Source organism: Lontra canadensis, unplaced genomic scaffold (genome assembly GCF_010015895.1).
Source record: "Lontra canadensis isolate GAN:19392208 unplaced genomic scaffold, GSC_riverotter_1.0 scaffold4, whole genome shotgun sequence".
Lineage (NCBI taxonomy): Eukaryota > Metazoa > Chordata > Mammalia > Carnivora > Mustelidae > Lontra > Lontra canadensis.
This window is the reverse complement of record NW_022630998.1, coordinates 35,196,403-35,212,780: the sequence shown is the minus strand read 5'-3', so window position 1 is coordinate 35,212,780 and position 16,378 is coordinate 35,196,403. Positions and strand designations below refer to the sequence as shown.

General features: G+C 44.6%; 1 protein-coding gene across 5 annotated transcripts in view; it reads left to right on the top strand.

The window, feature by feature from the left end:
* Positions 1-16,378, top strand: part of PDE8B (phosphodiesterase 8B) — a 276,199-nt gene that overhangs the window by 150,477 nt on the left and 109,344 nt on the right. For all 5 annotated transcript variants that reach the window (XM_032847981.1, XM_032847965.1, XM_032847993.1 and 2 more), the window contains exons 3-5: positions 5,272-5,462; positions 8,757-8,816; positions 11,350-11,407. In XM_032847981.1, the coding sequence (XP_032703872.1) occupies positions 5,272-5,462; positions 8,757-8,816; positions 11,350-11,407 (309 nt within the window). The remainder of the gene's footprint in view (positions 1-5,271; positions 5,463-8,756; positions 8,817-11,349; positions 11,408-16,378) is intronic.

The following is a 16,378-nucleotide window of genomic DNA, read 5'->3' as shown; positions in this document are numbered from 1 at the left end:
TGTCTTGTTGTTAGTATAAAGAAATGCAACTGATTTCTGTGCATTGACTTTATATCCTGACACTTTACTGAATTCCTGTACAAATTCTAGCAGTTTTGGAGTGGAGTCTTTTGGGTTTTCCACATATAGTATCATATTATCTGCAAAGAGTGATAGTTTGACTTCTTCTTTGCCGATTTGGATGACTTTAATTTCCTTTTGTTGTCTGATTGCTGAGGCTAGGACTTCTAGTACTATGTTGAACAGCAGTGGTGATAACGGACATCCCTGCCGTGTTCCTGACCTTAGCGGAAAAGCTTTCAGTTTTTCTCCATTGAGAATGATATTTGCAGTGGGTTTTTCATAGATGGCTTTGATAATATTGAGGTACGTGTCCTCTATCCCTACACTTTGAAGAGTTTTAATCAGGAAGGGATGCTGCACTTTGTCAAATGCTTTTTCAGTATCTACTGAGAGTATCATATGGTTCTTGTTCTTTCTTTTATTAATGTATTGTATCACATTGATTGATTGTGGGTGTTGAACCAACCTTGCAGCCCTGGAATAAATCCCACTTGGTCGTGGTGAATAATCCTTTTAATGTACTGTTGGATCCTATTGGCCAGTATTTTGGTGAGAATTTTCGCATCTGTGTTCATCGAGGATATTGGTCTGTAGTTCTCTTTTTTGATGGGATCCTTGTCTGGTTTTGGGATCAAGGTGATGCTGGCCTTATAAAATGAGTTTGGAAGTTTCCCTTCCATTTCTGTTTTTTGGAACAGTTTCAGGAGAATAGGAATTAATTCTTCTTTAAATGTTTGGTAAAATTCCCTTGGGAAGCCGTCTGTCCCTGGGCTTTGTTTGTTTGGAGATTTTTGATGACTGTTTCAATCTCCTTACTTGTTATGGGTCTGTTCAGGTTTTCTATTTCTTCCTGGTTCAGTTGTGGTAGTTTATATGTCTCTAGAAATGTCTCCGTTTCTTCCAGATTGCCGAATTTGTTGGCGTAGAGTTGCTCATAGTATGTTCTCATAATTGTATTTCTTTGGTGTTGGTTGTGATCTCTCCTCTCTCATTCATGATTTTATTTATTTGGGTCCTTTCTCTTTTCTTTTTGATAAGTCTGGCCAGGGGTTTATCAATCTTATTAATTCTTTCAAAGAACCTGCTCCTAGTTTCATTGATTTGTTCTATTATTTTTTTAGTTTCTATTTCATTGATTTCTGCTCTGATCTTTATAAATTCTCTTCTCCTGCTGGGTTTAGGCTTTCTTTGCTGTTCTTTCTCCAGCTCCTTTAAGTGTAGGGTTAGGTTGTGTATTTGAGACCTTTCTTGTTTCTTGAGGAAGGCTTGTACCACTATATATATTCTTCTCAGGACTGCCTTTGTTGTGTCCCACAGATTTTGAACTGTTGTGTTTTCATTATCGTTTCCATGAATTTTTTCAATTCTTCTTTAATTTCCTGGTTGACCCATTCATTCTTTAGAAGGATGCTGTTTAGTCTCCATGTATTTGGGTTCTTTCCAAATTTCCTCTTGTGATTGAGTTCTAACTTCAGAGCATTGTGGTCTGAAAATATGCAGGGAATGATCCCAATCTTTTGATACCGGTTGAGACCTGATTTAGGACTGAGGATGTGATCTATTCTGGAGAATGTTCCATGTGCACTAGAGAAGAATGTATATTCTGTTGATTTGGGATGGAATGTCTGAATATATCTGTGATGTCCATCTGGTTCAGTGTGTCATTTAAGACCTTTATTTCCTTGTTGATCTTTTGCTTAGATGATCTGTCCATTTCAGTGAGGGGAGTGTTAAAGTCCCCTACTATCATTGTATTATTGTCGATGTATTTCTTTGATTTTGTTATTAATTGGTTTATATAGTTGGCTGCTCGCACATTAGGGGCATAGATATTTAAAATTGTTAGGTTTTCTTGTTGGACAGATCCTTTGAGTATGATATAGTGTCCTTCCTCATCTCTTACTATAGTCTTTGGCTTAAAATCTAATTGATCTGATATAAGGATTGCCACCCCAGCTTTCTTTTGATGTCCATTAGCATGGTACATTATTTTCCACCCTCTCATTTTAAATCTGGAGGTGTCTTCGGGTCTAAAATGAGTTTCTTGTAGGCAGCATATTGATGGGTTTTGTTTTTTTATCCATTCTGATACCCTTTGTCTTTTGATTGGGGCATTTAGCCCATTAATATTCAGGGTAACTATTGAGAGATAAGAATTTAATGCCATTGTATTGCCTATAAGGTGACTGTTACTGTATATTGTCTCTGTTTCTTTCTGATCTACTACTTTTAGGGTTTCTCTTTGCTTAGAGGACCCCTTTCAATCTTTTCTGTAGAGCTGGTTTGGTGTTTGCAAATTCTTTCAGTTTTTGTTTGTCCTGGAAGCTTTTTATCTCTCCTTCTAATTTCAATGATAGCCTAGCTGGATATAGTATTCTCGGCTGCATGTTTTTCTTGTTTAGTACTCTGAATATATCATGTCAGTTCTTCCTGGCCTGCCAGGTCTCTGTGGATAGGTCTGCTGCCAATCTAATGTTTTTACCCTTGTATGTTACAGACTTCTTTTCCCGGGCTGCTTTCAGGATTTTCTCTTTGTCGCTAAGACTTGTAAGTTTTACTATCAGGTGATGAGGTGTGGACCTATTTTTATTGATTTTTGAGGGGTGTTCTTAGCATCTCCTGGATTTTGATGTTTGTTCCCTTTGCCATATTAGGGAAATTCTCTACAATAATTCTCTCCAATATACCTTCTGCTCCCCTCTCTCTCTTCTTCTTCTGGAATCCCAATTCTTCTAATGTTCTGTTGTCTTATGGTGTCATTTATCTCTCGAATTCTCTCCTCATGGTCTAGTATTTGTTTGTCTCTCTTTTGCTCAGTTTCTTTATTCTCTGTCATTTGGTCTTCTATGTCACTAATTCTTTCTTCTGTCTCATTTATCCTAGCAGTAAGAGCCTCCATTTTTTATTGTACCTCATTAATAGCTTTTTTTGATTTCAACTTGGTTAGATTTTAGTTCTTTTATTTCTCCAGAAAGGGCTTTTATCTCTCCGGAGAGGGTTTCTCTAATATCTTCTATGCCTTTTTTGAGCCCAGCTATAACCTTGAGAATCGTCATTCTGAACTCTAGATCTGTCATATTAGTAATGTCTGTATTGATTAGGTACCCAGCCTTCAGTACTGCCTCTTGTTATTTTTTTTGTGTTGAGTTTTTCCTGCCTTGTCATTTTGTCCAGATAAGATTTGCTTTCTCCTCCTCTGGAATTCCGCTGCTCTCCTTGGTATTGAAACTGCACTCCTTGGTAGGTGAACTTGGTCCTGGCTGGACTTCTTGTTGATCTTCTGGGGGAGGGGCCTGTTGTAGTGATTCTCAAGTGTCTTTGCCCCAGGCGGAATTGCACTACCCTTACCAGGGGCTGAGCTAAGTAATCCGCTTGTGTTTGCTTTCGGGAGCTTTTGTTCCCTGAGCACTTTCTGAAGAGTTCCGGAGAATGGGAATGAAGATGGCGGCCTCCCAATCTCCAGCCCGGAGGAGCCGAGAGCTCAGGGTCCTGCTCCTCAGTGCGCCCTCAGAGAAAAGCGCTCAACTGACCCCGTCTCCCTGGCCTCTGGTCGCGCTTGTAGGAAAGCGCTCAATTGGTCGCACTTGGAGAAAAGCGCCCAGTCGCTTCCATCTCCGTTGCCTCCGGCCATGCTCTGAGCTCACCCAGCCTGCGACCGGTTAAAGGTAACCCCGAGCTGAGAGCTCACTCCTTGGCTTTGTCGCTGTAGCCGGCTTCCCCGCTCTAATACCTACAAGCTTTGCGACACTCAGATACCCCCTGTCCTTCTGTGACCCCACGGGACGTGGGGTTATGCTTACCCTGTGTGGGCTTCCTCCCGGTTTAGCCTCTGGAGCGATGTCCCTCTGTGGAGCAGACTTTTTATTAAAAGTCCTGATTTTGTGCTCCGTTGCTCCGCCGCTTCTGGGAGCCAGCCCCTCCCCCCGCGGTCTATCTTCCCGTCACTTTGGATTCACTTCTTCACAGATCCTACCTTTCAGAAAGTGATCAATTTTCTGTTTCTGGAATTGTTGCTCTTCTTCTCTTCAATTTCCCATTGGATTTGTAGGTGTTTTCAATGGTTAGATAAGCTATCTAGCTGATCTCCTGCTACCTGATGTCATCTCAGCCTGCTACTTCTCTGCCATCTTGACTCCCCCCCCCCAACAAAAAAACACCCTTCTGTTCTAATTTTTGAAACCAGGAGTGGACTCTGAAGAATATTCAATGTTTTATCCATTTCTTGAGATAATTAAGTACATTTATTGGACCTCTGGTTTGCAGTAATAGTAAAACCCTTTGTGTTTTGCAGCAAACTCTACAGGTAGTTAACCTTTACCTCACCAGATATTTACTCAGCAGCTACTAAGTGGCAGCTTGATGCTGAGCTCAGGAGTGGGGGTGGGTGGGTGGGGGAGATCAGGAACATAGGCAATTCCTGTGGTCCTGAAGCTCCATTCCAGTGGAGAAATTAGACCATGATCAAGCAAATAAATGAACCAGTTCAGGTGGTGGTAAGGCTGTGTCTGGCTTTCTGCAAGAGAATTGGGCATTGGAGCCCAGGGGCTGGTGAGGGTGACCAGGGTGAAGTTGGGCACCTTCTTTCTAGTGGGGCTGCACTTCTTATTGAGGCAAGAAGAGACCAGTTTTTCTCAGTTTAGCTCCATCAGCTTCTCTTTGCGTGGTCATTCTTTCCAGATTCCAGCATGGGTTGGGTATTAGAAAAAGTTTATGATGTTCCTTTGAGATCCTTCCCTTTCCTGTATCTTTAAAGGGATTTAATTGCTAAGATCAGAGAGTTGGCCTCTAGGTACTGAGAGGCCAACAGTGTATGTGTTCGGCAACAAACATGTATGTGGGAACCATAGTCCCAGCTGTGTTAATTATCCTGTTAATATCACTGCTTAATATATTTAACAACAAAGCCAATTGGGAAATTAAAAATGAGTACCAGCCCCCCTCTCCCGAACAACTGAGCACCCACTTCATGCTCATGTAGGTCTCCGAGCTAGCTAGTGTGTCACCTCTGACTGTGGAGATGCGATAGCCCAAAGGGAAGAAAGACCTTGTGCAAAGACGCACTGGAACCAGTGGGAAGAGCTGGGATCTGAACCCTGATCTTTCCTCTCTGGACACCGCATTTTTAACCAGTATACTGTAGGCTTGTGTCAAAAACAATCTGTAAGGATGATGATTGCTTGTAAGATGCTTTTTTTGTGTGTATTTCAGGTTTTGCTGATCTTTGCAAAGGAAGATAGTCAGAGTGATGGATTCTGGTGGGCCTGTGACAGAGCTGGCTATAGATGCAATATTGCACGGACTCCAGAGTCAGCCCTTGAATGCTTTCTAGATAAACATCATGAAATTATCGTAATAGATCACAGACAGACGCGAAACTTTGACGCAGAAGCGGTGTGCAGGTACCTTCCCTAACGGAACATGCTTGTTACACGTTCACGTAATAGCTTAAAATGACTGTCCCTCAGAGACGGCTTTAGTTCCATCCCAGTATTTCTAGAATGCATGTTGATGTTTCTAAGCAGTCTATGCAGATTTCCGTGAGGAAAACTAGAGCTCCTCCTCATCTCACCGTTTCTGTTTTTCCATGTTTGAGTTCCAGGGAATTGAGAGGTGCGAGCTGGGTAACTCTGAAAATATCAAGGTGTTTTTTTCCCCCAAGTATTGCTCCTGTTTCAATCACACACACACACACACACACACACACACATGCAAGAGACATTAAAATTCACATAGTTTTTATGATGCGGATAGGGTTTGGATTTAAACCAGATATCTTAATCTTAATTATTCTGTCCCCAAATGAACATGGGAAATGTGTGAAATATACATTTCTCCCTGCCTGACACAGATGGGTAGAACCTACAGCAGCAGAAAATCTCGCAGGGTTCCAAACTCCCCACTTGTTTGCAGAAACACTCGCACTCCGGGGGGAAAGACATGCCTGTTCATAAATAAATGCAGTCCTAAAAGTTTGCTGTGGATGAACTGATCCATTGAGCAGAAGTGGAATGCTTTGAAGCTAGACAGCAAGAGGTCACTAATTAAATGCTAGAGCAGCACAGACTCCAATTACATATGGAGCTAGAATTTTCTTGAATCTTAGTAAGTGAGATGAAAGGTAAGGAAGTGGCTTCTTAGATCCTTTGGCATCCTGACAAGAAATGATTGGATTAGAGACATTTCTCATCAGAGGCATTGCCTTGTATTCTTTGATCCTCCTCAGTGTCTCAAAGAAGAATTTTTCTTACAGAACCTATTTTAAAATGTCTTACTGGCCTCAGATAATCTTATTGTTGTGCATAGAAAGATTTTCTTTTGAAATTATTATATATATGAATAAGTGTATCATAAAGTATTTGGATGGTACTTTCAGTATTACTAAGAAATAATTAGTAAGAGATAATAAGAAAAAAAGAAATATTTTTCCTTTTTAGATGAGCTACAGGTTAGAATTCGTCCTTCTAGATATAATTTTTCTTGGTCTTGACTTAATTTCCTTAAATGATTTTGTAGTAGAAGCACTACAGTCCTTTGTGCATACATGGAATGATTTAAGACAAGATTCAGGTGTAAAAAGAAATGCTTTTTATCTGGGTAAAGGCAAAATTTAGCAGCTAAGCTTTACAATCTTCCTTGAATATAAAGAAATTTAGGGTTCTTTTTTTATCTAATGTACTTCTGTCTTAGCTGCACAGAAAAACAGTGGGGGATCTGCATAGGTCAGAAGCCAGATTGTGTATCTGGAGGTGTGTGTACTGTCTGCTTATATTCAGGGCAGCCAGATTCCTGAATGTGTGGCTGCCGGTACATGTCCCCCTAAGACGAGTAAGGGACACACTCCTGGCAGATAGGCATTCGTTACTGTCCTCCACAGTCCGAGATCCCTGGATTTTTGAGCAAGCCTGGACCTTAGCTTGACATGCTTCCTTGGATCTCTGCCCACCAATGGCAGTCCCCCTTTGTCCTCTCAATCAGGAAGAGCTCTGGGTCTCCCTGACCATCCCACTTCCTTTGGAGGAATAAGAAAGAGGAGATCAGCAGCAGGAAGCAACCCCAAACATGGAAGCCAGTTCCAAAAGAAGTAAGGGAGCATGGGCTCCAGCCCCATTATATTCATAATAAGTGTTTGAGCCTCTTGAGACCCACCCCTTAGAACACAGCCTAGCAGTGTAGCCTTGACCTCTCAGTGGGGTGGAAGAGGCTGCACAAGGCTGAGAAGTGCTTAGTATTTCCCTAGAGAGTAGGGTAAGCCTCTGACTTGATGCATTTTTTTCATTAGGTGTTAACTACTATTTCTGCTGAGAATTCAGTAGGCCCTCAGGTAGAAAAAAAGGGCACGTTGGCCTTACCAAGACCTGTGCTGTGGGGTGGCTGGACAGGAAGTAGTCCGTGCTAGCCCGAAAAGGGGGTCTTGACTTAACTCTTCCTGTCCCACAGTGAATTAAGGTCTTAAACTTCAGGGTTTTGCTCAGATGTCATTTATCTCCCGGGAGAGGCTTTACTTCCCAGGAAGACGAGAGCTGGTCACTTTCCTGAGCCTTCCACCCACATAGAGTGAGGTCTCAAGGAATAGGAAATCAGGAAAGTACCTTTTCTGAAAAAGGTCAGGAAATGTGAGAGTTGAAGGAAATGAAGCAATGCAAGCTGGTTTTTTCTAGGGGAGCAGTAGTACAAACATGTTGAAGTGGGGGAGAGCTGAAATGCCAATAGCTAGGCAAGAGCAACAAATCCATGTTGTTTCACAAGTTACACAGAAGCTGCTTTGAGCCTTCTGTTCTTGGAAAGGACGGTTCTCTTCCCAGAGATCTCAAACAGAGTCTAGACTGAGGAAATGGGTCACCGCAAGCATGCTCGTTTGTACTAAGACTCAAGTATGTGGCTCTTTGTGAACAGTTCATGTAGTTCACGAGCCCGGGACAGGGACAACCCAGAATCGGAGCCACAGCACACAACAGCGCGTGTTGTAAAGAGACCCATGGACCTCCAAATTCTAGATCCTTTTGCGTTCTGATCCTGCTAAATTCCTAGGAATTGAGCGACCCACAGGTCGTCGTGGTATCGCGGGGGTCACCAGGGACCGTGGCCGCAGAGCTGCGTGGCCCAGCCCTAGTTCATGACCCACTCGTTGAAGGCATTTCAGCGCAAACAGCAGTACGACCAAGACAAATGAGGCAGCTCCTTGTATCTCCTTCAGATTTCAACCTGAATTTGTTGGTCCAGCTGTCAGCGAGTATTTTAATTTTTATTATAAGGTCATCTTTCTAAGCTCTCTGCTGTTTTAAAAGGAGAAAAAAAGAGGCAATGCAGTTAGCTCCCTAAGTACAAACTGATAACTGGAGAACTGTGGGACTCCCATTTTCTTTGAGAAGTGGAATTTCAGTCAGAAAACATGGAATTTAAGTGGAATTTGCCAGTTTTTGAAGTGGAAATTGGCAGATCTGACCCATTGGATAACTGCCCAGGCGTTTAAAAAAAAAAAAAGGCACCACACTTTTTTTTTTTTTTTTTTAAGGAAAAACAAAGAGATTGTCCTAATCTCCAAGGGCATCTTTCTTCGTTGTCTTCGTGTGTTTTCAGACTTTCTCTTGAGAGGAGGATGGGGTTTTGTGCCATTTTTCCACGCAAAGTTCCACATTCATTGGGTGTAACAAAGCCCATATCACCTGGTTTGACTTGGAACCTTTTCGTTGCAGGTCGATCCGGGCCACAAATCCTTCCGAGCACACGGTGATCCTTGCGGTGGTTTCACAAGCGTAAGCTCCCCTCCATCCCCAGCTGGCAGTGGTACTGTTCATTCTGAAACGTGTGTCTGATGGAATCCAGTCTTTGAGCCCGCTGAGCAGTGGGCATGCCCTTGGCCCCACAACACCAACTTCAGATCTCCCTTTGCAGGGCTGTTCTTTATGTTGCAAGGTTCTGGATATATTTAGGTTTCTGTCGGTTGTACTTGACTGCTCTTAACCCAGACTGGAACACATGAGGGAAAAAAAAATGGGTGCTCGTTACGTGCTAGAAATGAAGAGAAGATCTGAGGGAGATGTCTGGGGAGAACTTGTTCCCTCTCACCTTTTTTCTTTGAAGAAAAGAAGTGGGAGGCTGCTTGTTTTTCACTAAAGAAGAAACAAATGACAGCATTAGCACAAAGAAGCACTAAATACTCTGGGAGGAAAGGATTGTATAGTTGGGGTCAGGATTGCTCTGTGTCTAGAAGCAGGACGGTAGGAGGTGTGCCCATGCTGTAAGGCAGCAGAAGGGGGATTGGGCTGTAGGTACGAGGTGGTGGAATGAGAAGCAGCTCTGCTGATCTGTCGCCTAAAATGGCCACCCCTTAAAATGAGAGACCTAAAAGGAAAAAAAACGTTGTTGGTACAAGCTACAGTCGTTGGAATCCTTGCAGTATCAAAATTGTTGTATTTGTTTTAGTTGCCATCCTTTGCTTCGGAGAGAAGAAGGCCTTTGATGAGGGCCTAGGACCTTCCTGGACTTGGCCCCATTGTGGGAGCTGGCAGAGATTCTGTGACAAGCCAGCAACAGAGGCAGGAGAGTTGAGGTCTCCCCCAGGCAAGCCTGGCCCCGGGGAGATCTGAAATAACTTTGTTCCAAAGCCGTATTGGTACAGGAGGAAATCGTGACTTCAAAGTTTTACCCCAACCAAACACTTTTCCTTACCTATTATTCCTTGAGTGTATTTTTGGTTTTTTTAAGATTTTATTTATTTATTTGACAGACAGAGAGCACAAGTAGGCAGAGGCAGGCAGAGAGAGAGAAGAGGAAGCAGGCTCCCCGCTGAGCAGAGAGCCCGATGCGGGACTTGATCCCAGAACCCTGGGATCATGACCCGAGCTGAAGGCAGAGGCTTTAACCCACTGAGCCGCCCAGGCGCCCCACCTTGAGTGTATTTTTAAGAGCTGTGTCGCTTCACTTGATTCCTACCATGGGCTCTCGCTGGGCCAAAGAAAGGAAAGAAATTGTTCCCATTGCTTCTGTTTCTCATGATCCTGGTGGGATATGAGGTCTCAAGGGGAATGAGTGAGGGGGACCAAGGTGTATTTAGCCTTCCTCACCTCCAATGAGGTGTTACTAGGATGTCCAAGTCTTGCGCATGGATTCCAGGAGTACACCAGGCCACGCGTCCTATTCCCCAAGCCTGGCTCATGCCACAGACCCAAAAGAGAAACCCAAATTTTTTTTTTTTTTTTTACTCTAGTCATGTAGCAGAAATGCTTACAAATCCTTGACAGAGAAGGATTTGCTATGGCTTGTTATTTTCCACCCTTTTCCTCCTATTTTTAACATAAAATATTTTGCATAGATCACAGAAAAATAATAAAACGAATGCTGAGTTTGTGCAGCCCAGCTTATGAAATAGAATGTTATTAACACCTTCGGACTCTCTTTGTGCCCCTCCTCATTTATCAGTCGAAGAAGGTGGAATCTGGAGTTCCTGAGCAGAAAAGCGAGGAGGACTGCTTTTCCCTGGAGGGAAGGCATAAGCTGTGGGGAAAGCCACAAACAAGCCTCAGGATTGTCCTTTCTGTTTTCCACCCGCTCTTCCACCCAGTATCTTGTATTCCTTTTTCCTTCTCTGTTTTCCAAGGTACATACTCCATGTTAACCTGCTGGCTCTTTTAGGGACACCCTTTCTCTCTCAAAATGATGGAAGCAGAAATGCAGCCTGTCTTCATGAGGAGCAGACCTTGTACCCAAATGAGGTTCTGAGACCCAGCTATAGGCTCAGTGCAGGAAACCTTCCCATGAAATGAGGGACCATCATCTGTTTTTTTTTCTCTTTTCCCCTTCCAGTGTGGCATTCCTGACGACGCTTCTTTTGCACTGGGCTATGGGGTGCTGTCGTCTGTAGTGTCAGCTGTCTTCTTCACATCGGGAGTTGGACCCAGCCAGGGCTTGGGTTGGCAGTTGTGCTTCCAGAGGGTTTGGGGACAGCATAAAGGACAGTGGTGTCTGGGATGAGCACGGCACCTACCTTGTCCCATCCATTTGTTGCAACTTTCAAGGGCAGCCCAGCTTTGGGGATGGCCACTCGTGTGTACCTGTGGTGATGCTTTCAGGCACACTGCTGGAGTTTTCTTGACTGTTCGTGTTCTTTCTGTATCTGGAAGGCAGACATGGGTCCAGGAAGGCAGGTGCATCCCGTGGGCACATGCTGGTCAGGAAGCCACTGTTAGAGCAAATGCCATGCTTGCCTCATTGCTCTCTCTCCATGTTTCAGTGTGAGGAACCCTGGTTTGTATCTACTGAGTGACTGCATTTTCTGCTTTGCTGCAGATTGGGTGACCGTGAAGAGGCCTCTGTCCTCCCTCTCCTGCATGCAGGCTTCAACAGGGTATGTATGGAGGAGGTGACTCAGCATCTCTCCACAGTACGGATGCTCCCCCACTGCCCCCCATGACCTTTGTGTAACAGCGCAGCCATAGAGCCACACAGAAGCTCTAAGACAGTTGAGCTCCAGGACTGTGAGGGGAAGGAAGTAACTGTTCTCTCACAGGATGGGAACAAGCAACCGCTAGTCGGGCTTTTTCCTTCATAACTTCATGCGTCCTAGTTAGAGGAATGTAATGACCTAGAAACACATCTTCCCACACCAGGTCAAAATTCTGAAGTCCCAGAGTCACCTCACTTAAATGAGTCCCATGAATGAGATTCGTTATACATCTGTAGATGTTAGAGTTAAGTCCACCCAGTTGGCACCCAGGAGTCTGTTGGTCAAGGTCTCACCAGAGCTTATACCCCAAGGATAGGCCCATGTTGGCGTTTGCCTCTGTGGACTCCTGGTTAAAACCATAAACATCAGCAAAGGCAAGGTCTGTGAGTGACAACAATCGGAGTAACACTGGTGTTCAATAGGAAGCTTAAGATGGAGGACTCCAGGGGTGATGTCACCAAGACAGACACACGGTAGTTCCTGGTTTTACTCCTCATGAGCACAACCGTAGAAGCACCAGAGGCTGCTGAGAGCATCCTTGCATGTGGAGGTGAGGCTCACGCACGTCCAGCCCTGCCTCGCAGAGACCTGGCAGACTGTGTTAGCAGGGTGAGGGAAGTCATTCTGCACTGACCACATGGCCTCCCCGCCCCCTCCCTGTCTGGTCTAGGGGAAAGAGACCTCCGTGTTGATGATGATCTCTCCCACCCCAGCACTCTGGGTTGCTCTGTGGGAGCCCCTGCTCTGATCTTGCCCCACAGGGATAGTAAGGGAGTGTGCATGGGTCAACCACTGGGAATCTGACCCCTGACTGAGAAGGGGGTGGGACTTGGCAGACCAAGTTCTTACCTGCGGGGCCCAAGTAGTCACCCCATGCAGCTGTTCTGCTCATCTGCAGAACCCCGTCACAGGCGTACCTGACCAGGGAGCTCTGCAGGGTACAGATCTAGCTGATTGGGATCCTCAGCTGAGGAGTTTTGCTGGCTCTATTCCTGGTTTGCCCAGGCAAGGAATGGAATCCCAGTCCCAGCTGCTGTGGAGTGTGTCTTCAGGCCCTGTCTGACTGGCAGGGCTAGCAACAGCTCCCGGAAGCAATACAGCCCAGTGGCTCTCGAGTCGAGAGCGGGGCATGCAGAGCTGATGGTCCTCAGAGTCAAGGCCATACCCAGGCTGAAGTGTTCCTGTGCTACATACTTGGCACAGGCAGAGGGATTAATTCATAGCTAAGGGTAGCTCCCAGCATCTCCCAACCTGCAGAGCCTGTTTAGAGAATTGAGAGTAGCCTGGAGTGACCCCTCTCCTTCTTGCCCAGGCAGGGAAGGGGAGACCTAGCCACACTGGCTCTACAGAGTGTCTTCCAGTCCCTTCTGCCCCAAATGGCTAGGGATGACTCCTGGCAGCCCTGTGGTCCAGCAGCAGTTAGCAGAGAGGCAGGCCTGCAGAACTGAGAGTTTGCACAACAAAGCCAGTGGCCCATTCAGTCTGGGAACTTGGCAAGCAGGCCTGCTTGACTTAAGACAAAGAGTTCTACTAGTTTTAGAGATGCTTCTCCCGCTGTGCTGAGGCAGGAAATGTCATTCATAGCCCCACTTATCACTGAAACCAGCCTTTAGCCTGTCCAACCAGGGAACTGAACCAGAGCCTGCAGGAAGGTGCATAGTCTACTCGGCAGCTTTACGTACCATGGTGCTTGAACAGGAAGTACAGTGCAGAACTGGGGTGACCAGTTCTAGCCACCTGACCAGGAAATACAGTGCACACTCTGGCCTAATTTGGGTCGCTAAAAAATGAGCTATGCAGGCCTTGGTTCCCATCCTGCTACCCTCTAGGGCTGGAAGGCTAGTTCCTAGCCTCATCCACTAAAGAATATAGTCCCCAGAAGTAAGCCTGACTGGAAACTTGAGTCAACTGTAGAGCCTGTCCTAGAGCTTCACTTGGGTGGGAATCAAGTTGGCAGTCCTTTACAGCTGTTCTCAGCCAGAAGCACATGCCCCTCCCCCCTCCTGAGAGTCTGAACACTGGCCTTGCCCTGAAAGAGACCATAATAGTATGTTCCATCTACCCAAGGTCATTAGCAGAAATCCCACTCAAAAACCCAAACTGAGCTGATTGATGAAGTGTTGTGTCTGCCAGAGAAAACCTATGAAGTCTACAAGATGAGCCCAGGTACTCAGATGCACAGATAACAATGTGAAGAGTCAAGCATCATGAAAAATCGGGTCGATATGACAACATCGAAGGAAACCGATAAGGCTCCGATATCTGACTTGGAAGAAATGGAGATCTATAAATTGTCAAAGAAGTTAGAATAATCCTCTGAAGGAAGTTGACTAAAACTACAAGAAAACAGGCCACTTAGGAAAACAGTTGCATGAACAAAATGGGAAGTTTGACAAACAAATAGCAGCCATCAAAAACAAAAAAACCCCAAAAAACCAAACCAAAAAATCCTAGAATTGAAAAGCACAAGAACAAAAGAATTCAGTAGAGGGTTTCAAAAGTAGACTAGACTACGCAGAAGAAAGAATCCATAACCTGGAGGATAGCACTTTGGAAATTACCCCATTATAGAGGAGTAAAAAGACAAAAAGAATGAGGAAGAGGGAAGAAAGCCTGTGGTGATTATGGGACACAATGGGAAAAAAATACCTATAATATTGTCATTATAGGTATTACAGAAGAAGAAAAGGAAGGAAAGAAAGTATATTTAAAGCAATAATAGCTGAAGACTTCTGAACCTGGGGAGAGAAAGGGACATCTTGATCCATGAGGCCAGAGGACCCCCAAATACATTGAATCCAAATACAAAATGCTACTTTGCTATCCTGGATTAAAAAAAAAAATCCTTGTCCTAGACCACAGAGGAGCTGGAACTGCTTGTGTAACGTGGTAATTTTGTGCTTTGGTATGCTTCAGTGTTGAAGTAGCAGTGCTAGATAAAATATTAAAGGTAGCATCGCAGTTCACGTGTGTAAGAGAAACAAATGTTTCTTCTTAGCAGAGTCGCTTACTCTCCCGATAGTTTTGTCCATCTCCTTTGTCCATCTCAAGGGCTGGCATTTGGTTTTGAACGCTGTTGCTAGGTGCTGTGCCTTAATGAGAAGGCCTAAGACAATGCTTCTGAGTTTTGGAATGGAGAATTGCAAAAGAAAAATTGCCAAGCTATGTGGCTGAGACTGACTCTCTTACTCATTTTCTGAGAAATAATGTAAAATTCACTAGTTTCCTAGGTTAAATTTTAGGTTAAATGTTGACCCCCATCCCATCATTGTTCTTCACCTGTGAGGCAGAATCTTGGGTGTATGAGGGTGCAGGGGTTTCCTCATTCTCCTGACACCCTCTAGGTTCTGTCAACGAGGAGGCATGTGGGTGCTGTTAATTGTCCTTCTGGAATTTGGCTTTTAGTTCATTGATCCTACCTCTCTGACTGGTGTAGATATTGTGTCTTGGCTGGAGGGCTGAGATGACACATTTACTACCAGGAGAGACCCCTGGCCCTCTTTGGGTGCAAATGCCACTAAACAAATTGAGGAGAAAAAGTCCACTGTTTCCTTCTTATTTCTATGGAACCAGTCAGTCACCTCTTGTAATGGCGGCTCTAGCGGGTTTCATTTACCTTTGTCAGGATATGGTGCTGCTTTTTTGCAGACAGCCACTTGGGCAACACCCTTTGTGGGAACATGAAAAATGGTACCTGTCAGGGACCGCCCGGTAATTTTTAGCACTGGGTCTAATCAAGGCCGTTGGCCAGCTAGGTCAGGGTGCCCCCAGAGAGCTTAAGCTCTTCTGTGAGAAGCGCACTGCACCTGCTGGGCCTTCCCCTCCCGAGTTACTGTGGCTCAGAATCTGCTAAAGCTGCTCTCCAAGTGGCTAGTCTCCTTTTTTGGGTAAAATCTTGTCTTTGGCAGCTTTCTCCCCAAGCACCCTTCCAAATATGCCCGCTATTCTTGCCTTCTTTGAGGTTGTTTCTCATCTCTGGGTTTGTTTTGATTGTATTAAATCATCTGCTGAATCTAAGCTCTGTGTTGCTAGCCGATTGGCCACTGCGTCAGCCTGGGGATCCCTGAATGGCGATCCAGAAACAAATTGTGCCATCTGATACTCCACAGCAGCTCACCTTGAAGCTTTAGTAGCTTTGTGTAAGTGGCCAACCACACGGGGCTCAGTCCACTGCGAGCCTTTCACAAACCAGTTTCTTACATAGCAAAGGGTGATCGCAGTGGCATCACTGTGAACCTTGGTGTGCCCCTTTTTCCACGGGCATGACACTTCCTCACCAGGTGTTCATGGAATACTTACTAGGAGATAACAGTGGGCCAGGCCTAACAAGGCTACGTAGGTTGGATACAGCTTCTCCCTAGGGAGGCTTCCTCTGGAGGAGAGATTGGAGCACTAAGACGGATCGCTGGTCACGCTCCATTTGAGGGGATTTGCTTAATCCTCATCTACACTTGAGAGATTTAATATTTTTGCCATTTTTGCAGAGGAGGAAACAGGCTCAAAATAACTAACGAGCTTGCCAGAGCTCCTGATCATGACAAAGTTAAGATGGAACAGTGTGTTATTGAACTCTAAACTCTGTGGGGAGTTCAATAAAATCTAAGTTAGTAATTAAAAATGGAAGTGAAAATATAGCATGATTTTACATACAGACTTTATATACTGATTTTACTTATTATAATTAATGTATTACATATATATGTACATATAGGTTTTGGAACCTAAGAAAAGAAAAATAAACCAAATGTGATGATAGCTCTAGCTTTTGACCTTGTCGGTGACTTGGGGCCTTTTTTGAGGGGGGGTTTCTGAATTGATACATCTATCTCTCTTTGTTTTAAGATCTCACCTATTTATTTGAGACCGAGAATG